At 45.1% G+C, this 26,013-nt stretch overlaps 1 protein-coding gene across 1 annotated transcript in view; it reads right to left on the bottom strand.

Moving 5' to 3' along the window:
- The window catches only part of CWF19L2 (CWF19 like cell cycle control factor 2), a 125,723-nt gene that overhangs the window by 95,439 nt on the left and 4,271 nt on the right, over positions 1–26,013 (bottom strand). The window contains exons 3-8 of the mRNA XM_077298403.1: positions 17,805–17,924; positions 16,225–16,335; positions 12,560–12,679; positions 10,281–10,374; positions 7,100–7,215; positions 3,448–4,073 (exon numbers count right to left, since the gene is read on the bottom strand). Of these exons, the coding sequence (XP_077154518.1) occupies positions 3,448–4,073; positions 7,100–7,215; positions 10,281–10,374; positions 12,560–12,679; positions 16,225–16,335; positions 17,805–17,924 (1,187 nt within the window). The remainder of the gene's footprint in view (positions 1–3,447; positions 4,074–7,099; positions 7,216–10,280; positions 10,375–12,559; positions 12,680–16,224; positions 16,336–17,804; positions 17,925–26,013) is intronic.

Genomic DNA, 26,013 nt, shown 5'->3' on the forward strand with positions numbered 1-26,013 from the left:
AACGCATCTATCCATCCTGTGATTTACATAATTAAAGTTTTCAAGAGTCAGACACTTTTGTGTCGGAAATTTTAATGACTGTCGGTTGAGTTCGGCCACATCCCCTCGCTAAGTTTTCAAAAAGTTTGTGGAGTTGCCCAACATTCGCATAAAAACACTAAGGCTGTGTGCAGACGTTGCAGGTTTGGTGCAGTTTTTTTTCCTTGCCGATTTTCTAGATAAACCGGAAGCAATCCTGATGCCAGCAAAGTGAACGAGAAACCTGAAGTGTCACGCACACGTTGCTTATTTGTGAGTGCAGCATTGGCAATTCTCTGTGCGTTTTTCACCATTTACCTCAAATCAGTCCGTTTTTTCAAATCAGTTTTTCAGCTGAGTTTTTCCTGCCGAGAGCTGCAGAAATTATTACTTAAAGGTGTGAACACAACCTAAAGGTTGCAGAAAAAAAAAAAAACAAAACTGGTTGATGGATCATGTCCCACGCGGTTCAAGACAGTGGACATCAAACACACAAAAACAGCTCGTTACCGGGACGCCGAGCAGACAACTTCCCGTTGCACGTGGCCTCTCCGCCGCTAATATCAGAGCGGCGCTCTCGCTGTGCGAGCCGGGGCAAGCACAGAGAAGAAAAGATAAAATCCTAATAGATCTCTCTGCTGAGCCACAGGAAACTAGAAAGCAAAGAAGCCGGAAGTTTTGATAAGGAGAATAAAAAAAAATATATATTTTCTCGCTGTGGGTTTCTGTGATTTGGGCTTCCAAACACCGGGGGGTTATCAATTAGGAAAGCTTTCAGCTCCAGTCTCTTTTATGCTGTTTTCTTAACCTATTCAGAACATGGCAGGTCTTAAAAGAGAACTCCCTGACCTCTGCCGCTCGCTAGAAAGCGCGGATTAATGGAGGCGCTTTGTACCTAAATTATTCCAAACAACGGTAGGAAAACCGGGGGCTGGATAATATAAAAAGGCGAGATAAGAAAAATATAACGAGTCGTGTTAACAGAGGCGCGGAAAACACATTAATAACTGGCTACGTGAGCGGACTGCAGGACGGCGGACAGGGAAATAAGGGGTCCCACACTCAGGACAATCATTACAAAGCTTTTCTGGAAATATGCAATGGCCCAAGGGGTCGAACCACAAACTGATTCACTTCAGTAGTTACTATCATTCACACATGTTCTGTAAATGTCCATGTGTCCCGAAGAAGTTAAGTTGTGGATAACAGATTAAAAATGGGACGCATGAATCAAAGTCTGGCTGCACTACAGCATTTCAGAGAAAATCATCAGTTTCTGAAGATTTACAGAGAGCCAGTAGCCACAAGGAGGAGGAATATTGAGGAGAACTACACACCTGAAACTTTGCAGTATCCTCAATGGCAACTGGGGCTTTTCTAAACCGACATTTCCTTTTACAGAATACTTTTCAGCAGTGTCATTATCATCACAGGCAGAAATGCAATAACAGGTAATACACAGCCAGTAACACAGAATCCAACATTCACAACAGTTGACGTTCATGGCTCCTCTTCCTTCACAATCACCTTTGCACACATTCTTAGAGGATTTCATAGAAAAGTTATGTTCTGAGTCTGTCTGTTGCTGCTAAAGTACAAGCAGATTTCCTTAAACATGAAGTGTAAATTTGCCCTAGTGGCCAGTGTGAAAAACTGAAATATTCTAATTTTTTTTTTTTTTTTTTTTTTTTATACAGATTGTGATTTGAAAAATGAAAAGAAAAAAAAAAAAGTTTTAAACAGTACTGTGCAAAAGTTTTAGGCAGGTGCAGAAAATATGCTGCAATGTAAGAATGTTTTAAAAAACAGAAGTGTTAATAGCAGTACTGTGGAGTCGAAGTCGTCGAGTCGCTGTCCATTTAGTTGGAATAAAATGGACTTAGACTCCTAAAACATATAATACATTGGGTACAGTAGTACAATGCAGGACGTGCTGTACATTTTTTCATAATTTGGGGAGGTAATGAAATGTCCTATAAATGTCTGTTCTGTTCCTGATCTAAGGATCTGGGCTTTTAGTTGAGATGAATCTGTGCTGCACTTTATGTACATGCTCAGTAGTGACCAGTGCAGTGGAGTCATAGTTGAGATGAATCTGTGCTGCACTTTATGTACATGCTCAGTAGTGACCAGTGCAGTGGAGTCATAGTTGAGAAGAATCTGTGCTGCACTTTATGTACATGCTCAGTAGTGACCAGTGCTGTGGAGTCATAGTTGAGCTGAATCTGTGCTGCACTTTATGCACATGCTCAGTAGTGACCAGTGCTGTGGGGTCATAGTTGAGATGAATCTGTGCTGCACTTTATGCACATGCTCAGTAGTGAAGCTCTTCCTCTACAGATCAAAGCAAAAAAGCACTGGGAAGGAATGCCTGCAGCCCTGCACTCATCTCAGAACTGCTGAAGTGAATAGAAAATCAGGATTAAGGCAAGTAAATAGCTTCATTATTGTATCATAATGGTGATGCAAAGCCTGATGTTACCATTTTGCTGCAGTAAACTTATCACTTAAACATGACCCATGTAAGAGAGTCAGAGTCAGGGAAATTGAGGAGTCTGACTCGGTGTCGAAGTGGGAGGTTTGACTTTGACTCCACAGCCCTGGTTAATAGTTTCTCACCTAACAAAATTGAATGACAAAAGAGAAATTGAAATCACATCAATATTTGGTGTGACCGCTCTTTACCTTCAAAACATCATACATTTTTCTAACCACACATAGGGTGTTCCAAACATCTTGGAGAAGCAACCACAGTCTTGTGTGAATGTAGGATAGGAAAAACAAGGAATCCTGGAAGGGATGATCCGGGTCCCACAGAGCTCAGATCTCACATCATCCGGTCTGTCTGGGATTATATGAAGAGACAAAAGGATTTGCACAAGTGACATCCTCAGAAGATCTGTGGTTAGTTCTCCAAGATATCTGGAACAGCAACAACCTCCCTGCCGAGTGTCTCTTCAAAAACTGTGGAAGTACAAGTACCTAGAAGAAGTGATGAAAGCCATGGGAGGTCACCAAAGGAGGTGTGAGTTAGATTTTTCTTTTGCTCATTCATTTTGCATTTTGTTAATTGACAAAAACAAGCTATTATCACTCCTATCTTTGAAAGAATTCTTAATTTGCAGTATTTTTCCCCACCTGCCTAAAACTTTACATATAACATGATTTAAAGAGTAGTGATGATGACATTCCTTTTAAACAGTTATGACGCTATATTAATAGAAATCTGCTGAAATCAAAAGAATTGTGATAAAATATGAGTGAAAATGATGGATGATGACCACAGTCAATGGTTGTTGTAGGCTGATCATCTTCTGATCAAAAGTACGCTAATTATGCGAGACAGACGATAGCAGCCCATGAGATGAGCGACAGGACTCACCACAACCACTAATGGGACACACATTCAGAGAAGTCGTGAGGATTTACCGTGAGGATGTTGGTGGGCTTTCTTGAGAAGACTGAGGCTCTTTCTCTTGAGATTTTTCACATTTTGTACTGAGATCTCGGTCTTCTCCAGTGGATCCCCAATTCTCCTCCCTGGATCGGTTTGAGGACATTCTCTTCCATAAAGGAGCAGATTCACCATCAGCAGGTTTTAAGAAGCGGCTTTTGGAGAAGATCTGAGAAGAAGAGTTGGGGTCATGTCTCTGTCTCGATGGGCTGACGGTGGCCTCCTCCATATTGTCAGATGGTTTTAAAAACTGGTGCTTAAGCTTGGAAGTGGCGCTCTTTCCATCAGTAGCTTCCTCCAAGCGTCTTGCTAGATAGTCTCTACGACCAGTTTCTGGCCTGAAGTTCCTCTTGGAATCTTTTTCCTCTTCATTGGTTTTATCGGAATTATATTCTCTACTCGGCCTATAGGACGAGTGCTCAGATCTGCGAGCGTCAAGTTTACGATCACTTGATCCTTCAGGTTTAGCATATGTTCTGGAGTCTTGGTCGTGATACTTTGATTTTCTCCACCTTTCTCTTCTGTCATCCTGTTCTCCCCTGAAATTCGGTGTTACCGCTCTTTCGGCAGCTTCCATTTTGCTTTGGAAGATTTCCATAGACTGGTAAGAAAAAAAATAAGTAAAATTATTGTAAAATTTTTGGTACCAGTTACAAGGGGTTATTGGGGGCCTTCCAGAGTCTCTCACTTCTCGCCTATAGGGGTATTCTCAAGTTTGGAAGTTATCCCCTATCTTCACATATCGCTGGGACCCCCCACCGATCCGGAGAACCACGGTCCTGAAGATTGTGAACGGGGGGGGGGGGGGATCATGCACCCACATCACTTCAGGTGTCCACCCGAACAAATAAACTTTAATAAATACACAACCCACAAAATTAAAGGGGGATGTCCCAGGAAGACCACCTCAGCCGATGTGCCCTAATCGAACACATGAGGTTCCTCAGGGAATCCTCCACTCAGGATCTTCCTCTCTAGAACCAAAAGAGAGCTGTTTTGCCATATTCAAGGCATCCTTGGCTATGAGTGGCTATTAAAGGGAATGTGTTATCAACAATTATTTACTGTTATAATCCGGTTTCTATGCTAAATGTATTTTTTTTATTAAAAAAAGTGCTTTTTTTCTTTTCATTGTTTTTTTTTTTTATATCACAATCTAGACTTAAGAAAAAAGAAATTGTGCATTTTTCGCACTGATGACAAGTACTAAGTTAAGACATTCCTACTCCCTGTTGGGCACGTGGACATGATCATCAGAAGATGGACCAGACCCTAAATCTATATAGAAGCCCTCTGAGCACGTAATCTGAGTATGCTCCCCTAAGGACAAAGGTCATTGAGAAGGAGGAGGAGATGAGCTGTGACATTATTATGAATAGTGGATCCTGTGTTATCTACTGTATGTACAGTGGGTACGGAAAGTATTCAGAACCCTTTAAATATTTCACTCTTTGCTTCATTGCAGCCATTTGGTAAAATCAAAAAAGTTAATTTTTTCTCATTAATGTGCACTCTGCACCTCATCTTGACTGAAAAAAAAACACAAAAAAACAAAACAGAAGCGTAGAAATTTTTGCAAATTTATTAAAAAAGAAAACCTGAAACATCACATGGTCATAAGTATTCAGACCCTTTGCTCAGTATTGAGTAGAAGCACCTTTTGAGCTAGTACAGCCATGAGTCTTCTTGGGAATATGCATCAAGTTTTTCACACCTGGATTTGGGGATCCTCTGCCATTCTTCCTTGTAGATCCTCTGCAGTTCCGTCAGGTTGGATGGTGAACGTTGGTGGACAGCCATTTTCAGGTCTCTCCAGAGATGCTCAATTGGGTTTAGGTCAGGGCTCTGGCTGGGCCAGTCAAGAATGGTCACAGAGTTGTTCTGAAGTCACTCCTTTGTTATTTTAGCTGTGTGCTTAGGGTCATTGTCTAGTTGGAAGGTGAACCTTTGGCCAAGTCTGAGGTCCAGAGCACTCTGGGAGAGGTTTTCATCCAGGATATCTCTGTACTTGGCCGCATTCATTTTTCCTTCATTGACAACCAGTCGTCCTGTCCCTGCAGCTGGAAATCACCCCCATAGCATGAAGCTGCCACCACCATGTTTCACTGTTGGGATTGTATTGGGCAGGTGTTGAGCAGTGCCTGGTTTTCTCAACACATACCACTTAGAATTATCGCCAAAAAGATCTATCTTCGTCTCATCAGACCAGAGAATCTTATTTCTCATAGTCTGGGAGTCCTTCATGTGGTTTTTTTAGCAAACTTTATGAGGGCTTTCTGATGTCTTGCACTGAGGAGAGGCTTCCGTCGGGCCACTCTGCCATAAAGGCCCGACTGGTGGAGGGCTGCAGTGATGGGAGAAAGTTCCACAAAGTCAACTATCTTCCTACTGCATCTCTGGAGCTCAGCCACAGTGATCTTGGGGTTCTTCTTTACCTCTCTTACCAAGGCTCTTCTCCCACAATTGCTCACTTTGGCTGGACGGCCAGGTCTAGGAAGGCTTCTGGTGGTTCAAAACTTCTTCCATTTAAGGATTATGGAAGCCACTGTGCTCTTAGGAACCTTGAGTACTGCAAAAATTCTGTAACCTTGGCCAGATCTGTGCCTTGCCACAATTCTGTCTCTGAGCTCCTTGGCCAGTTCCTTTGACCTCATGATTCTCATTTGACAGTCTGACATGCACTGTGAGGTCTTATATAGACAGGTGTGCGTCTTTCCAAATCAAGTCCTATCAGTTTAATTAAACACAGCTGGACTCCAATGAAGGAGTAGAACCATCTCAAGGAGGATCACAAGGAAATGGACAGCATGTGACTGACATATGAGTGTCTGAGCAAAGGGTCTGAATACTTATGACCATGTGATATTTCAGTTTTTCTTTAATAAATTTTCAAACATTACTACATTACTGTTTTTTTTCAGTCAAGATGGGGTGCAGAGTGTACATTAATGTGAAAGAAAATTACCTTTTTTGAGTTTAACAAATGGCTGCAATTAAACAAAGCGTGAAAAATTTAAAGGGGTCTGAATACTTTCTGTACCCACTGTAGAGGTCTTATCTGTCATTGTACAGGAGGAGGAGGAGGGGAGCTGTGATTATCTACTCTGTACAGAGGGGTTATCAATAATTGTACAGGAGGAGGAGGAGGGGAGCTATGGCCACCTGTTGTGAATGGTGGATTTTATGTCATCTACAGTATATAGAGGTGTTTCCTTTTATTATAGTCCCGTCTCTGATGATGAGATTTCTGCAAAGTCTTCTGTACACAACATGAAGTGGGCGTCTAATATTCGGCCCAGTGGTCAATGTGAATGGTTTTTTTATATAGATAGTAATATGGAAAACCGAAGAAAAATGGAATCAGGATTGTTTACGTTTAACATGAAACCCCGATTTATATGAGGGGTCCTTCTTCTGATGACCGATTCCCTGCAGTCTGAACGGCCGCTGTGTAATACTCCCCATCCAATGCAGCGGCCACAATGGGGGGGAAGGTTTGTGGCTGAACACATCTCTAATTTGCAGAAAACAGCAGGTGATCAATAATAGGAAAATAAAACGGAGATCCTCCTGCGCTACCAGTGCGAATGGCAGGAGGATGTAGTCACTGAATAGTGTCATTCTCACCCCGTATCTCTCAGCCACGATGTCCTCCAGGCTCCGATTCTCTCGGTCCGACTGTTCCTGCATTCTCTGCAGAGACTTCTGTAGCCAGCTCAGCCCTCCGTCCGCCACCAGCTGAACTGCGGGAAAAGGTCAGATAATGACGGCACATAATAATGGCACCGACTGCTATAGTAAAGCCTGCAATAACTGATCGCCAGAAAGCAGAAGGGGGCGGTCCTAATTAGTGATTGACAGCTCTCTCTGCATGCACAATCACAAAGTAAAGGCTGTCAGTCGCCGAGAAGAACCACCTACTGACTTTTCTGCTTCTCTTGTTCCTTAACATGCTACCTGGAGGCTCCTTTAAATGGAGTTTCCGCACCAGGGAAGGGATCAGTCTTCTCTATTTGTGCTACTTGCAGAGCACCAACATATCCGTCACAGAGGAGTAACCAGAGGAAACCCTCGCACCTCTCTTTTTTTTTTTTTAGAACTCCATATTGTCCTTTTTGCTTTTCCTATTTCTCCAGGAAATACATGAATAAGTTGAAGAGCCGGCCTTACCGTTCCCCAAATACTGTCACGGTATGTAGGCACCCGCCCTGCTGACAATGGTAACGCCCGTTTAGACATTATTAATTGCTTCACTACCTATTAAAGTGAAAACACTGCAAGTGTGAGTGAGCGAGAGTGTGTGTGAGTGAGCGAGAGTGTGTGTGAGTGAGCGAGAGTGTGTGTGAGTGAGCGAGAGTGTGTGTGAGTGAGCGAGAGTGTGTGTGAGTGAGCGAGAGTGTGTGTGAGTGAGCGAGAGTGTGTGTGAGTGAGCGAGAGTGTGTGTGAGTGAGCGAGAGTGTGTGTGAGTGAGCGAGAGTGTGTGTGAGTGAGCGAGAGTGTGTGTGAGTGAGCGAGAGTGTGTGTGAGTGAGCGAGAGTGTGTGTGAGTGAGCGAGAGTGTGTGTGAGTGAGCGAGAGTGTGTGTGAGTGAGCGAGAGTGTGTGTGAGTGAGCGAGAGTGTGTGTGAGTGAGCGAGAGTGTGTGTGAGTGAGCGAGAGTGTGTGTGAGTGAGCGAGAGTGTGTGTGAGTGAGCGAGAGTGTGTGTGAGTGAGCGAGAGTGTGTGTGAGTGAGCGAGAGTGTGTGTGAGTGAGCGAGAGTGTGTGTGAGTGAGCGAGAGTGTGTGTGAGTGAGCGAGAGTGTGTGTGAGTGAGCGAGAGTGTGTGTGAGTGAGCGAGAGTGTGTGTGAGTGAGCGAGAGTGTGTGTGAGTGAGCGAGAGTGTGTGTGAGTGAGCGAGAGTGTGTGTGAGTGAGCGAGAGTGTGTGTGAGTGAGCGAGAGTGTGTGTGAGTGAGCGAGAGTGTGTGTGAGTGAGCGAGAGTGTGTGTGAGTGAGCGAGAGTGTGTGTGAGTGAGCGAGAGTGTGTGTGAGCGAGCGAGAGTGTGTGTGAGCGAGCGAGAGTGTGTGTGAGCGAGCGAGAGTGTGTGTGAGCGAGCGAGAGTGTGTGTGAGCGAGAGTGTGTGTGAGCGAGAGTGTGTGAGCGAGAGTGTGTGAGCGAGAGTGTGTGAGCGAGAGTGTGTGAGCGAGAGTGTGTGAGCGAGAGTGTGTGAGCGAGAGTGTGTGAGCGAGAGTGTGTGAGCGAGAGTGTGTGAGCGAGAGTGTGTGAGCGAGAGTGTGTGAGCGAGAGTGTGTGAGCGAGAGTGTGTGAGCGAGAGTGTGAGAGCGAGAGTGTGTGAGCGAGAGTGTGTGAGCGAGAGTGTGTGAGCGAGAGTGTGTGAGCGAGAGTGTGCGCGTGAAAGAAAGCATGTGAGTGTGTGTGATATATATTTTACTAGATGGTGGCCCGATTCTAACGCATCGGGTATTCTAGAATATGCATGTCCACGTAGTATATTGCCCAGCCACGTAGTATATTGCCCAGTCACGTAGTATATAGCACAGCCCATGTAGTATATTGCCCAGTGACGTAGTATATTGCACAGAACCACGTAGTATATTGCCCAGCGATGTAGTATATTACCCAGCCACGTAGTATATTGCACAGAACCACGTAGTATATTGCACAGAACCACGTAGTATATTGCACAGAACCACGTAGTATATTGCACAGAACCACGTAGTATATTGCCCAGCCACAGGTTAAAAAATACAAAATAAACACTCACCTTCCGATCCGAGGGCCCCTTGTAGTTCTAACATACTCACCATACTTGTAGTTCTGTCGCCTGTGTGCGGTACAGGCGGCAGCTTCCGGTCCCAGGGTGTGATGACGTCGCGGTCGCATGACCGTGACGTCATGGCAGGTCCTTCTCCCACACGATCCTTGCTACCGGAACCTGCCGCTTGCACGGAGCGGTTACCGGAGGGTCGCAAGGACCGGGAAAGGCGGCGGAAGGTGAGAATATAATTATTTTTTTTATTATTATTTTTAACATTAGATCCTTTTACTATTGACGCTGCATAGGCAGCATCTATAGTAAAAACTTGGTCACACAGGGTTAATAGCGGCGGTAACGGAGTGAGTTACCCGCGGCATAACGCGGTCCGTTACCGCTGGCATTAACCCTGTGTGAGCGGTGACTGCGGGGAGTATGGAGCGGGCACCGGCACTGACTGCAGGGGAGTAGGGAGGGACTAATCGGACTGTGGCCGTCGCTGATTGGTCACGGCAGCCATGACAGGCAGCTGGGGAGACCAATCAGCGAATGAATAACCGTGACGGAAGTTGAGGACAGACAGAAGGACAGACAGAAGGACAGACAGAAAGACGGAAGTGACCCTTAAATCTCAATATACTATATAATTGTCTATCAGCAATAACCTTATCTATATTTTTGGGGAGGTGTTTCATGGACAATTTTCCACCTATTTTTCAGCAATTACAAGTAATCAAAGCTTTAATTTACATTTTCCAGGATCTGAGATTTCCTTTGACAATTTCCCGGGACGATATAATGGCATACATTGTGGAGGACGTCAGGATTAGGCTCCTGATTAATACGGTTATGTTAATGTGCTGTGCGGCTGGAGAGAACACATACAAAAGGAGGAGCGTGCTAATAAAGGATGACAAGTGCCGGCGCTGCCTTTCCTATGGCAGCAGAAAGGCCATTTCTATTCTTTCAAGGCTCCTGCGGATCGGTGGCGTGACAGTGACATACACGGACGGACAGCCGGGCGCTGGAAGACGCTTCTATGGAAATTGCTTGTACCTTTTTTAGCTGAGGTTACATCCCCCTCCTCTGGTGGCAATCCTGAACCGCCGTCCTTCCAGTACGGGTTTAACTCCCTCGCCTGCAGCTTCTCCTGCAAAACACACAGACGGGAGCGGAATATAAAAAGCCGCGCAGGCAGAGAAGCCGGGACCTGTCCGCACAGCCATGTGGAGGTGATGCTGCACGTCTGCGAGGTTCTGCAGCTCCGCAACATTGAGCTCAGCTGTCGCACAGCTTTAATACTTCACACAACCCCTCGACAGATGTGGCGGTGGGTTTTTTGCAACTTTTTTTTCCCTAAAGTTTATCTCATCCTGGAAATCCCTTTAAGAGCTCGTTAATAGAGAAACACTTTACTATAGCAGTGTTTTTCAGAATTTTTTTTCTTCCAGTTCGTCATCCCTGTAAATTCCTCTTAGAAGGCAGAGCGGCAAATCCATCTGGCTGCAGGAATAGGACAACACTGTCACCCAACATCCAGCGTCACCCAACATCCAGCGTCACCCAACATCCAGCGTCACCCAACATCCAGCGTCACCGCGCTAACACTTATCTTATTACAGACGGACAACAGGTAGGGCAGGGGCAGAGGACGGGAGGGGAGTGAAAAAGGGGGGACAGAGGACAAGTGAAGGCAGGGGCAGAAGACGGCCAGGGAGGGGAATGGGGGTGGGCAAAAGGTCAAGGGAGGGGAGGGCAGAGGACAGCCAGGGAAGGTAGTGGGGGAGGGACAGAGGACAAGGGAGGGCAGGGGCAGAAGACGGCCAGAGAAGTGAGGGGGGGGGGGGGGGGGAGGGAGAGGACAGCAAGGGAAGGAAATGGGGGGGACAGAACTAAGGAGGGCAGGGACTGAGGAACGGTCAGGGAGGTGAGTGGGAAGGGGGGAGGAGAGGACGGCCAGGGTGGGGAGTAGGGGAGACAGAGGACAAGGGAAGGAGGGGGAGAGGATGGCCAGTGAAGGGAGTTGGGGGGACCGTGGACATGGAACGGAAAGGTAGTGGCAAAGGACAGCCAGGAAGGTGAGGTGGGGCGGCAGAGGACAAGGGAGGGAGGGGGCAGACGACAATCAGGGAAGAGAATGGATGAGGGGAGGGCAGAGGATAAGGGAAGGCGGAGGAAGAGGATGGCTAGGGTAGGGAGTTGAGGGACAGAGAACAAGGGAAGGCGGAGAAGACGAGGAAATGGAGTAAAAAAGGGAGGGGACACAGAGGACAAGGGAGAGCAGGGATGGAGGACGGGGGAAGGAAAGGAAGCTGGGACGGGGGAAGGGGACAGAGGACAGCAAGGGAAGGGAGTGGGGGGGGCAGAGAACAAGGGAAGGCGGGGGCGGAGGACAAGGGAGGGCGAGGAAGATGACAGGCAGGGAAGGGAGCAAAGGGACACAGAAGATAAGGGAATGCTGGGGCAAAGGACAAGGGAGAGGGGTACACCCAGGGAGGTGAGTGGAAAGGGGGACAGAGGATAAGGGAACGCGGGGGCAAACAACAGCCAGGGAAGGGAGTGGAGGGGATAGAGGACAAGGTAGGCCAGGAGCGGAGGACAACCAGGGAAGGGAGTTAGGGAGGACGGTTTGACCGAGGACAAGGAAAAGTGGTGGTAGAGGACGGCCAGGGAGGTGAGTGTGTGTGTGGAGGGGGGACAAAGTACAGCCAGGGAAGGAAGTGGGGGGGGGAACCTGAGGGAAAGTGATGGTAGAGGACGGCCAGGGAAGGGAGAGGGAAGAAGGGGACAGAGGACAAGAGAGAGTGGAGCAGAGGACAGGCAGAATACAAGGGAGGGCGGGAGCGGAGGAAGGCCAGAGAGGGGAGGTTGGGAGAGGAGGGTGGGGGAGGGGCAGAGGACAGGTGACGGCTCTCTTTTCTCATCATGTCCACTCACCATTCCCAATTTTTCTATTAATCATTACAGAGACTGCAAAAGTATGATAAAAGCTTTAATATTCACCACACCATACCTGTGCAAGTGTGTGCGCATTATTTCTAAACCACCACTAGGTGAAAAAAAATATATTGATGGGGAGACTAATCTGCCCACGGTCCAGCCCTAAATCTATCCGCAGAGTTCAGGACCCGGACAGCTGAGTGACTGCACATGTGGCAGCTGCCATGGCCACTACAGTATATGACAGAGACCAGTAAGCAGTGGTATGCGGGTGCTGCTCCCCTGGCAATCTCTTATAGTTACCGCCTCGGGGAGCACAAGCCCCGCAGCTCCCCGGCACAGACCTGCACGGTGATTCTCACGCAGCGCACACGCTCAGATGAACGACTCGTTACCTTTTCTACAGCTTCGGCTCGTTCACGCTCCAGCGTTTTCTCCTTCTGTCTTTCGGCTCTTAATGCGGCTGCTGACGTCGCTTTCACAGACATGAAGTCGAAGGTCATCCACTCGTCCCTCTGAAATGGAAGCACGGGTTCATTTAGCATCACACGACATCGAGGCAATCTCTGGGCTTATGGGGAAAAGGATTCAGCAGACACCAAGGAACTGTCAGGTAGCTAAATGGCAGGCGGACACTGTGTGCATCCTAAGCCTGGCTCTGTGCAAACATGGAAAGGACAAATGGAGCAAAGCACAAGAGAAAAAGCCAGAAAAACATCAGAATGGGAGAATTAGACAATACGCCCATGAGGAACATACATTTTCTACTAATTAAAATCACCTTGTCTGAGCTTCTGCCAACAGCACTCAGAATCACAGCAGTCTGCAGAGGACTCACTGACTTCTATAGGAGAGTGCTGCGAGCATGCTCTAGGAACTGTGCAGAGAACACTGCGCAGGGAGGATGTGAGCTGTGAACATCACTCACAGCAGTCTGCAGAGGACTCACTGACTTCTATAGGAGAGTGCTGCGAGCATGCTCTAGGAACTGTGCAGAGAACACTGCGCAGGGAGGATGTGAGCTGTGAACATCACTCACAGCAGTCTGCAGAGGACTCACTGACTTCTATAGGAGAGTGCTGCGAGCATGCTCTAGGAACTGTGCAGAGAACACTGCGCAGGGAGGATGTGAGCTGTGAACATCACTCACAGCAGTCTGCAGAGGACTCACTGACTTCTATAGGAGAGTGCTGCGAGCATGCTCTAGGAACTGTGCAGAGAACACTGCGCAGGGAGGATGTGAGCTGTGAACATCACTCACAGCAGTCTGCAGAGGACTCACTGACTTCTATAGGAGAGTGCTGCGAGCATGCTCTAGGAACCGTGCAGAGAACATTGAGCAGGGAGGATGTGAGCTGTGAACATCACTCACAGCAGTCTGGAGGGGACTCACTGACTTCTATAGGAGAGTGCGGCGAGCATGCTCTAGGAACTGTGCAGAGAACACTGCGCAGGGAGGATGTGAGCTGTGAACATCACTCACAGCAGTCTGGAGGGGACTCACTGACTTCTATAGGAGAGTGCGGCGAGCATGCTCTAGGAACTGTGCAGAGAACATTGCGCAGGGAGTGGGGAGGATGTTAGCTGTGAACATCACTCACAGCAGTCTGGAGAGGACTCACTGACTTCTACAGGAAGAAAAAAAGTGACCAAAAATGAATAGATATCTGTATAATTCAGAGATAAAAGCCGGAAAGAGTTGGGTAATCGGCAGCATAACCCAGGCCACGGGGTCGCGTGCCGGAAGCATGTCTGCATTCAGCTCGATCTTCTTGTATAATTGTACAGCCTGGACTAGGAACCACCTGGGCAAATTGCTTGCGCCTTACACATTTCATTTCCAGAGAGATGAGACATAAAATACGAGCGGCTTCTAAGGTACAGTCTATGTGACAGAGATTTACAGATGAAGCCTGTTTGACTCTTCACCAACACTTGACAAGTCTTGGAGAAATAACATTACATTTATATTTATATTTATTTATAGAATTGAAAAAGTTAAAAAAAAGTTTACATTTATTTTCCATTCCAGTACAGCAACAACACATTCCACAGCGCTGTACACAGATTGCCATCATTTACCTCAGCCTCTGCTCACCATCTCATGTATGTATTCCTTTAAAATCAGGTTTTCGTGTTTAATGTTTTTGGGTTTTAAGATTTACATTATCACAACCTGTATTAAATATAAAAAACAGAAATCCTGCAATTTTCCACTGGTGTGTTTATTAGATTCTAACTTCCTGTTTCAGGAAACAACATGTGTACATAGCCACAATAGTCAGACCCCCGACCATGTATTTTCTATTGAAGCATCTAATGAGCGTGTGCAAAGGTCACCGTGAAGGAAGGGAGACCGTGACAACACCTATTGTGGTTAGTAGATCTTCTGTTATCAGCTTTGTATAGACCTGTTGTTGTAACCCTGCCTCCAATGATAAAGAAACTGTTGTAAACTCTTCCTAAAATGACAGGAAGTTAGAGTCTAAAACAGCTCTTTTGGCTTCTGTAAAAAAAATTTCCAAGACCAATAATTCTGGGGGGGGTTTTAAGGTTCGTCATGTCAAGGAAAAAAAAAAAAAAAAAAAAGAAAAAGATGCCAATATTATTTTAAAAGTACAGCCAACGCTAAAACCTGATTAAACAAGAAGTTGTTTTTGATGATAACTTCCCTTTAAGATGAAGGTTAGCCATGGTGCTTACCATCTGATCGGTATGGCAAAACTTCTGACAGGTTCTCTTTAAAAGTAGAAAACCATAGTGCCCTGCAGACAGACAATAGTGCAAACACAAACATACTGGGATGCTGCAGGTCTTTGATGCGGACTCAGGAGCGGAGCCTGCGCCTTTCCCGGCAGATGATGGCTGTACTAACCATCATCTGTCTCTAACATCAGCGAGCAGAGACGAGCTTCGTCCACTGCTGTTAACCAGTGAAATGCTGCTGCCCAGTCTCTGAAAGGGCACAAATGGTGGAGGCCCACACATATGGAAAACTGCCATGTCTGGTAGGGTTTAAAGGGATTGTCCAAGAAATTGTGATTGGTTGTTCCATTTAGCCCTCATATTGAGACCCCAGTTATGTGGAAAAAATATACAGCGTAAAATAAAATTTTAGGTCCTCCTCTCTGTTCATGACTGTGAACACTGTAACTGGCACAAGCGGGTGACTCAGGGTCCGTGGCTGGGTCTGACAACCAGACCTGCTCCTGCTAGACTGCACGGTAATTCATAGGTTTTTATGTGGTCTCAAAAAAGCGCCAAAAAAAAAAAAAAAAAAGCCATGGTGGGTATGGCTACTGAAGTGTGGGGCGACACAGTTCCCCATATCCTTCCAGTATTCGCCCAATCTCGCTCCTGTACAGGCGCACCCCTATATGCTGTGCCGAGGAGAGGGCAAAGTATTGTAGTGCGCATGCACCGGAACAGGCCAAAGAGCGCCGATGACCCAGAATTAAAGCCGGCGCATGCGCACTACAGTACTGTGCCCTCGGTAGAACAAAGAGAAGAGCGCCTGCGCAGGAGGCCACAGTGCGGATGACGTAGGACACATCATCCACACGGAGCAGGGAAGGAGGACGTCATCGCAAGAAGAGAGGAGGCGCGGGATCAAGACCAGAGACGCCCATCGGACCGGACCGCAAGAAGAGAGGAGGCGCGGGATCAAGACCAGAGACGCCCATCGGACCGGACCGCAAGAAGAGAGGAGGCGCGAGATCAAGACCAGAGACGCCCATCGGACCGGACCGCAAGAAGAGAGGAGGCGCCGGATCAAGACCAGAGATGCCTATCGGACCGGACTGTGCCATCTGGGAGTATAATAGGAGCTCTTTTTTTGGGATCTGCAGAGCGGATTGGTGACTTATATACAGCATCCTAAAATTCTGTAAAAAGAGGCCCTAATGGTGGTGGTCACATATTGGGAAAACCTGGTAGCAGGTTCCTTTTAAATAGAAAAGTTTTACTATAAATGTGAATTAATCATATGACATGCTGCCATTTATTTTTTTCTATAAAACCTTACATTTTTAGCCACAAGCACTGTATTAGGGTAACATACCTGAACTTCTGGCTCCGATTCCCTCCCGGGCGATTCCTTCTGGATTTTCCAAGCTTTCTTGTCGCTGACCGGCTGAGCAGGGGCGGCCTCAACCCAATCACCGCCAGAATCCTGCGCACAGGAAAATAACCAATATACATGAAAAGAAAACGAGCAACACACACGAGGTAGAAATCTTTTCAGAAAAAAAAAAAAAAAAAAGACAAAAATGAAGTTAAAGGTGTTTCTATTAATGACGACTTATCGAATATCGTCGAGATGTCATTGATGGCTGCGACGCTCACCGGTCATGAGAATGGGGATCCCCACGTTCCCTGTATCGATGGAGCAGAGATAGACTTTATGAAGTATCAGATGCCCCCATTAACCTTTTCCTGATATCAACCATTCATCTATGGCACGTCTCAAGTTGGGGTGAAGGTGTAAAGAGGAGCAAAGCCCGAACCATCCATGGGGCATGCCAGCCGTGTGACACAGCCAGCATCTACTGCTGATCACTGGAGTTTAACCACTAAAACGTTGTTGTCAATCTCTGGCTGAAGCATTTAAGTGTCACGATTTCACTATATACTGCAATAATGAAATATAGTAGAATAAAGTACAGGGCAAACAAACCGTCACCGGTTTAAGTCCCCTATGGGGACTGAAAAAAAAAAATAAATAAATAAATAAAAAAATTAAAAAAAATAAACGTTTGATTCACAACCCCCCCCCCCCTTCCTCCTTTTTTACCCAAATACAAAAATGAAGGCATTTAAAAAAAATAGTAAAAACCACCCAAGCAAATTTAGTATCATCACACCTATAAAGGTTCGAGCGGTTCAATTAACCCTTATGGTAAAAGGCTAAGAAAAAAAATTATTTTTTTTTTGGTTTTTTATAATTACTGCTCCTCCCATCAAAAGCACAAAAATTATAACATGATATCAGTAAGAACGACAGCTCGGAGAGCAAAAAAAAAAATAAAATAAAAATAAAAATAAAAAAAAAGACCTTACGCGACTCCATCAACTAAACAAAATTTGCTTCAGAAAATGACGACAATTTTTTAATAATTTTTTTTTTTTTTACACCAATTTTTGTTGTTTTAATTTTTTATTTTAAATAGGGAGAAAAAGCACAACAACAAAAAAAATTGGCAGCAGCAGGAAGTGGTTAGAGACAATTCACAGAGTAAGACCCCCATCATGTACCCTTGACACATTCTAACCCTGCGGACTGGAATAAATTATCAGGACATGAAGCAAAGAGGACGATGATGAATATCAAGGTTAATTGGCAGAGACAAGGTCGCGCGCCCGCAGTTTTACCGCTACATAGTTCTGGAGCGCGGGCAGAAAAATAATCTCCTTAATGGAGGGTCTGTGCGCGCGGCTCTTCCAGGACAGCGTCTTCCTATTTATTCAGGATTCATCTGTCACAGTAGGATTAATGGCGCTGGAAGGAGAAGCTACAGCAGGATAATGGCGGCCTTTGCAGAAAATAAAGCACCGGGACTGCGCCGCGCAGTCGACAGCTTTTCTACTAAATAACAGCACGGAACTACACAGTGCCGACATACCCGCCGCCTCCCCACTTACCGAGCCGGTACTGGCGGACGAGCCCCCATTTTTCTCAGATTGTGTTTTTTTGCTCTTTTTCTTCTTTTCTTTCTTGGACTTTTTCTCCTTTTTCTTTTTCTTCTTCTTTCCTGAACTCTCCTAGAAGAAGAAGTAGGACAAGATTGATGATGGGTTCTGTAGCACATCACGGCGGCAAGCCATACTGGGCCATAGCCGGATCAGGACGCCATTTTACTGGTCTTTGTCTGATACAACACGAGAAACAAACTAATACGTGTATGATAGATTCAGATAAGAATAGCGGGACGGCCAGGTATCAGTGAAATCAGTATAACGGCGCCAACCTGACACTGTCTGTAGGTTACTGAGCACAATCCTGCTGACAGGGTCACTTTAAATACGGAGGCCGAAGATTGATAGGAGCATCTAAATGGTAAAAAAGCAGAGATCAGAGCGGGCTCAGGTTGCTGCTGTTAGAGGCAGGGAACAGCTGTATAACACAGTCGGCACCTGCCGTGTATGCTCCGACCTCAGCCCCATGCAGCCGTACCTGCCAGGGAACATGTATGTTGTTTTCCTTCACAAGGGGGTCCGCCAGTCCCACAATGGATGGAGTTGAGGCCGAGCATGTGCAGATCCACAGGGGGCTGCAGCGCCCACTTTCAGAGCCATGATCTCAGGATTGCTGGGGGTCACAACGGTTGGACTCCCAGAAAACAATAAGACATCTTCTACACCATGGCAAGGGAATAGCTTACAATTTGGGGAACAACCCTCTAAGTTATTGCCGCCAGTTTGGGTTCTGACACCCCCACCGATCAGCAGATATAAGGAGGAAGTTGCGGCCAGTTATACAGAGATGTAATCCAAGTCCATCCAATATTTACCAGATTGTTGCTGGCACATTAACCCCTTCACGACATGCGCCGTACACGTACTATTCCGCCTTTGCGCTGAGCCCACATTTTTCCCGGCACATGTCAGCTGTTTTGAACAGCTGACATGTGCCCACAGCAGCCGCAGGTGGAATCGCGATCCACCTGCGGCTGTTAACCTGTTAAATGCCGCTGTCAATCTTCGACAGCGGCATTTAAACGTGATCGTGCTGGAAGCACGTCACTAATCCCGCTCATCGGCGCCTGTGTCACATGACCTCAGGTCACCGATGGGTTGTCATGACAACCCAGCGTCTGCAGCAGACCTCTTTGGTTGTCATTGCCAGATTGCTATGAGCGCCGCCCATCGGTCGGTGCTCAGAGCAAGTGAGCATTTCTGCTACACACAGGCGATCTGATCATTGTTTGTGTGTAGCAAAGGCGATCAGACAACTGCAGCTTCTAGAATCCCATGGAGGCTATTGAAGAATGCAAAAAGTAAAAAATAAAAGTTTTTAATTATAAAATAAAAAACTTAAATATAAAAAGTTCAAATCACCCCCATTCAAACTAAAATAAAACAAATAAAAATAAAACAGACATAATTGGTATTGCTGCGTTCAGAATCGCCCGATCTATCAAGTGATAAAAAAAAATTAATTCGATCGGTAAACGGTGTAGCGAAAAAAAAACAAAAAACAAATTATGTTTTGTGGGTCGCTGCAACATTGCATTAAAATGCAATAACGGGCGATCAAAAGATAATATCTGAATCAAAATGGTATCATTAAAAACGACAGCTCGGTACACAAAAAATAAGCCCTCGCCCAGCCCCAGATCACGAAAAAATGGAGACGCTACGGGTATCGTAAAATGGCGCAATTTATTTTATTTTTACAAACTTTGGAGGAGCCAGAGTTAATCTTTTTCAGATTAGGCATAGTGTCGCCTCCTAGTGGACAGCAGCATAACACCCATGGTCCTGTGTCCCGCAATGAGGCGACAGAGTAAAAGAACCTAGACACGTTTGGTGTCTATGAACTCATAATGACCTGGAGAATCATAATGACAGGTCAGTTTAAGCATTTAGTGAACATGGTAAAAAAAAAATCCAAAAAATAGTTGTGGAATTGCACTTTTTTTTGCAATTTCACGGCACTTGTAATTTTTTTTCCCCCATTTTCGAGTACAGGATAAGGTAAAACCAATGGGGTTTTTCAAAAGTACAACTCATCCCGCAAAAAACAAGCTCCCATATGGCCATATTGATGGGGAAAAAAAAAAAAATTATGGCTCTGGGAGAGAGGAGCGAAAAACAGACAAGTATGTTTTTAGCACAAAATATTGCATTTTCAGACGGGTAACAGGATAAATTGAACCATACAGAACAAATTGTAATTTCTCCTGAGTGCACCGATACCCAGTATGTGGGGGAAAACTACTTTGGAGGCAGAGTGCAAAGCACAGAAGAAAAGAGGCGCCATATTGGAGTTCAGCTTTTGCTGGACTGGTTTGAGAGGGGCCATGTCCCATTGGCAGAACCCCTGAGGTGCCAGAACAGCAGAACCCCACATAAGTGACTATTTTAGAAACTGCACCTCTCAATGAATTCATCTAGGGGTGCAGTGATCATATTGACACCACAGGTGTGTCACAGAATTTTATACCATTGGGCGGTGAAGACCAAATAAACTACATTTTTACCACCAAACTTTTGTTTTTCAATTTTCACACAAGAAGTGGATAAAAATGGCACCGAAATTTGTCCCACAATTTCTACTGAACTTGGCAATACCCCACATATGGCTGTACAGTGCTACTTAGCCATACGGAGAGACTCGGGAGGAATGGAGCTCTATTTGTCTCCTGGAGCGCTGATTTTCATAGAAGAGTTTGCGGACTCCATATACAGAGCCCCTGATTGCTAAAAGAGCAGAATTCCCCCTCAAGTGACCCCATTTGGGAAAATATAACTCTTTGCGAATTTATTTACAAGTGTAGTGACGATTTTGACTCCATGGGTGTTTTCCAGAAACAGGCAACAGTGGATGTTGCCGAGTGAAAAATTGCAAATCTGCCATTGTAGTGACCGGTAAGTTGTAGTCACCAGTATGGTATGCCCAGCCCGTGCTTCTGGTGGCCTGCACCTGTAAGTTAGGCGAGATCTCATCACTTCAGAAATGCCAAACGTGGATGCAATATTTGGTTTATGTATATTGTGGAGCTTAGAAGGGAGGGACTAAGGGGGGGGCATTTGGATTTGGGAGTGCGGAATTTGCCGAATTTCTTTTGGTGGGTGAGAAGCCATTTAGCTTTTCCGGAGCCTTTGAACTACCAGTAACGTGGAAGCCCCCTATAGTCCCATTAACATATGACAGATCTGAGTGGGGACTTGCTTTTTTTTTGTGGACTGAGTGGAAGCTATTATTGGGTACATTTTACGTAACATTTGGGATCACATTCATCTGGCGCTCTATACTGGTCACTTACTCTGTGGTTTCCATCTAAATCTCTGACGCAATTCAGATGGAACCCCCGATGGATCCATTCACTATAATGAGGCAGCAGAGTTACTCTGGACTCCGTCTGTCCTCTGTTCTGCAGTTTCCTTCTTTTCAGAAGTGCGCAAAACTGTGGCCGAAGGCACTTTTATGCAATCCTAAAAAGACGGACACTGCCGACTCACAGGTCAGACGGCGCCCACAGTGCCTCCATCTGCCTCATTATGAGGAATCTTCTGCCACAGTTTCCATCTGAATCACATATTTCAGAGACTTACATGGAAACCCCGGTGTAATCGCTCAGCGCAGAGCACAGGATAAATGCGCGCCGAGCCTTACTGCGATCTTTGGGAGGCAGAATGAACAAATCAACAACGAGTGAAGAATTGGTTTTATTTTTTACGCCGTTCCTCATGCAGTATAAGTGATTAAGTAACTTTATTCTTCTGGTTGGTGCGATTACAGCGATACCAGATTGATAGCGGGTTTTTATGTTTGGCAGCTGTCACATACTAAAGACGCTTTTTATTGCAAAAAATATTTTTTGCGTCACCACATTTTGAGAGCTATTTTTCCATATTTTAGCCCACAGAGTCATGTGAGGCTTTGCTTTCTGCGGGACGAGTTAACCTTTTTATTGATACCATTTTCAGGCACATGAAATTTTTTGATCTGTTTCTATTCTGATATAATGAGGCAGCACGAACAAAAAACAGCAATTCAGGAAAGGGTTGTGCCGTTCCGTGTGTGGTAAAATTGATAGGCAGCTTTATTCTTCGGGTTAGTATGATTTCAGCGATGCCTCATTTATATATTTTGTGTTTGGACGCTTTTATACAATTAAAACTATTTTATTGAAAAAAAATTATGTTTATTCTGAGAGCTATAACTTTTCTATTTTTCCGCTGATGGCGCTGTATGGCAGCTCGTTTCTTGCGGGACAAAATGACGTTTTCAGCGGCACTATGTTTATTTATATCTGTCTTTTTTAATCACGTTTTATTCCACTTTTTGTTCGGCGGTATGATAAAGCATTGTCTTTTGCCTTGTGTTTTATTTATTGTGTTATGGTGTTCACTAAAGGGGTTAACTAATGGGACAGTTTTATGGGTCGGGTCGTTGAGGATGCGGTGATACCAAATATGTATATTTTTTTTCATTCAAAATAGTTAGAGATACAATATCTTGATTTTTTAAAATATTTTCACAATTATTTTTTAAAAAAATGTTTTTACTTTTTTCTAACTTTTTTTTTTTACTTTGTCCCAATATGGGACTACTATTTTTTGCAGGCTGATCGCTTCTACAGAATGGAGATAAAGCAGCATCCCCATGCTGTAGTAACTGTCAGCTCTGCACTGACAGACAACCTTTCTCATCATGCACTGGGCATGATCAGCAAGTTTGCTAGGTCTGGTGACCCGGATGTCGTCATGGTAACATCGGGTCACCATGGCAACGAACGATGTTTGGAGCCATTGTCCTGATGGAAGATCTGTGACCTTGGATGCAAACTCAGCTTTCTGACACTGGACACTGCATAGCGATCCAATATTATTTAGCAATCTTCGGATTGCATAATGCCTTGCACAAGGTCAAGGCACCCGATGCCAGAGGAAGCAAAACCCCAAAATATCTTTGAACCTCCACCATATTTGACTGTAGGTACTGTGTTTTTTTTTTTTTTCTTTGTAGGCCTCATTCAGTTTTCGGTAAACAGTAGAATTACATCCTTTACAAAAAAGCTCTACCTTGGTCTTATCTGTCCACAAGGCTTTCCTAGAAGGATTTTGGCTTACTAACGCACATTTTGGCAAACTACTGCCTAGCTTGTGTATGTCTCTGTGTCAACAGTGGGGTCCTCCTGGATCTCCTGCTATAGCGTGTTAATTCATTCAAATGTTGACAGTTTGCGCTAACACCGAAGCACCCTGAGCCTGCAGGATATCTTGAATTTCTTTGGAACTTGATTGAGGCTGCTTATCCACCATCCGGATTATCCTGGGTTGCAACCTTTCATCAATTTTTCTCTGCCATCAACGTCCAGGGAGATTAGCTACAGTGCCATTGGTTGTAATCTTCTTGATTATGTTGCGCACCGTGGACAAAATAACATCCAGATCTCTGGAGATAAACTTGAGATTGTTGATATTTTCCAAAGTTCTTTGTTCTCAAGTCTTCAGACAGTTCTCTTCTCCTCTTTCTGTTCTCTATGCTTTTTGTCTGTGTGTGTGACTGTCACACAAGCGAGAAATAAGGCCAAGTCTCACATGTTAATTCCCGGCACTGCCGCCGGCACTCAGGAGCGGAGCGTGCAGCCGCATAGCAATACATGGAGCCGCAAGCTCCGCTCCTGAGTGACGGCGGCAATGCCGGGTATTTACATGCTAGACATGGCCGTATTTCTCGCATGTGTGATCCCGGCCTAAGTGAAAAGATTCAGCCATGTTCTCCCCTTTTTATCTGGTTTCCATTGTGATTTTTATATTGCCCACACTTGTTACATGCCAAGGGTGAGTTTAAACGAACATCACATGCTTAAAATAAAAAAATTAAAAAAAAAAAAAATTGCTTATCCACAATTTTGGAAAAGTGGCAATAATTTCATCAGACAAATTCTGGGGGTTTTATGTGAAATCGCGTCCAATTTGCCTTTTATCTTTTGTGTTGCTCAAATACACACAAAGGAAATATCCATGTTTAGAACAAAACATGTGTAATTGCAATATGTTCTGGGAAAAATTCTTCATTTTCTGGAACAATTTCAAGGGTGCCAACACTTTCAGCCATGACTGTATGCTCAGCAGATTCCGGTCACTGTGCACTATTGTACCTGGTACTGTAGAATAAGCTGCAGGCCAAAACTGGCATCACATTCTCACTAAGGCCTTTTGCTAAATCCATGCTCGACCCACAACTCGCATTGTCAGCGCCCCCCAGAAGGTATTTCCGGGACCAGGTCCACTGCTTGGCTGCTCTGAGTTGGGCTCTCTCTTTATTCAGGTGCCACAGTACTTTGCTCCATCAAGGCACCAATCAGCAGATCTTTGGATTTGTCTGCTGCCTCTATATTCCTCCGTACTCAGAGGTTAGTCAGGGCCTCCTTACTCTGCTTCTGGTATACGGCTGCCATATCGGTAAACAGCCTTTCGCCAAATAAAAGATAAAGAAAAATGGGAAGGGGAAACTATTTTCAACTATGTCTAAGTAAGCACTGAGTTGAACCTTGTGGAACTGGTGCGCTCCTCGCAAGGATACTGGTTCTTTTGTACAGGGAAGTCACTTAACCCCTTAGTGACGGAGCCAAATTTTTGAAATCTGACCAGTGTCACTTTATGTGGTAATAACTCTGGAACGCTTCAATAAATCCCAGTGATTTTGAGACTGTTTTTTTCGTGACACATTATACTTTAGGATAAGGGTAAATTTAGGTCAATATGTTTTGTGTTTATTTATAAAAAAATATCAAAACATTTTGAAAAATGTTAAAAAATTAGCAATTTTCAAATTTGGAATGATTTTCCCTTTAATCCAGATGGCCATACCACAGCAAACCATTAATAAATAACATTTCCCACATGTCGGCTTTACATCAGCACCATTTGTAAAATGTTATTTTATTTTGTTAGCATTTTAGGAGGATTAAAAATGTAGCAGCAATTTTTCTTTTTCAAGGAAATTTACAAAATGTATTTTTTTAGGGACTTATCCATGTTTGAAGTGACTTTAGGGGTCCCATATGTTGGGAAACCCTCAAACATGATACCATTTTAACCCCTTACCGACATCGGACGTACTATACCGTCCGATGTCGGCTCCCCCGCTTTGATGCAGGGCTCCGCGGTGAGCCCGCATCAAAGCCGGGACATGTCAGCTGTTTTGAACAGCTGACATGTGCCCGCAATAGGCGCGGGCAGAATCGCGATCTGCCCGCACCTATTAACTAGTTAAATGCCGCTGTCAAACGCAGACAGCGGCATTTAACTACCGCATCCGGCCGGGCCAGGATATGACGTCATCGCCGACCCCCGTCACATGATCGGGGGTCGGCGATGCATCAGGAAGGTAACCATAGAGGTCCTTGATACCTCTATGGTTACTGATGCCGACGTGCTGTGAGCGCCCCCCTGTGGTCGGCGCTCACAGCACACCTGCATTTTAGCTACATAACAGCGATCTGATGATCGCTGTTATGTAGCAGAGCCGATCGGGTTGTGCCTGCTTCTAGCCTCCTATGGAGGCTTTTGAAGCATGGCAAAAGTTTAAATCACCCCCCTTTCGCCCCAATCAAAATAAATCAATTAAAAAAAAAAATCAAATCTACACATATTTGGTATCACCGCGTTCAGAATCGCCCGATCTATCAATAAAAAAAAAGCATTAACCTGATCGCTAAACGGCGTAACGAGAAAAAAAATCGAAACGCCAGAATTACGTTTTTTTGGTCGCCGCGATTTGCATTAAATTGCAATAACGGGCGATCAAAAGAACGCATCTGCACCGAATTGGTATCATTAAAAACGCCGTCTCGGCACGCAAAAAATAAGCTCTCAACCGACCCCAGATCATGAAAAATGGAGGCGCTACGAGTATCGGAAAATGGCGCAATTTTTTATTTTTTTTTAGCAAAGTTTGGAATTTTTTTTCACCACTTAGGTAAAAAATAAACTAGTCATGTTAGGTGTCTATGAACTCGTAGTGACCTGGGGAATCATAATAGCAGGTTTAGCATTTAGTGAACCTAGGAAAATAGACAAGCAAAAAACAAGTGTGGGATTGCACTTTTTTTGCAATTTCACCGCACTTGGAATTTTTTTCCCGTTTTCTAGTACACGACATGGTAAAACCAAT

Source organism: Ranitomeya variabilis, chromosome 3 (genome assembly GCF_051348905.1).
Source record: "Ranitomeya variabilis isolate aRanVar5 chromosome 3, aRanVar5.hap1, whole genome shotgun sequence".
NCBI classification, from domain to species: Eukaryota; Metazoa; Chordata; class Amphibia; order Anura; family Dendrobatidae; genus Ranitomeya; species Ranitomeya variabilis.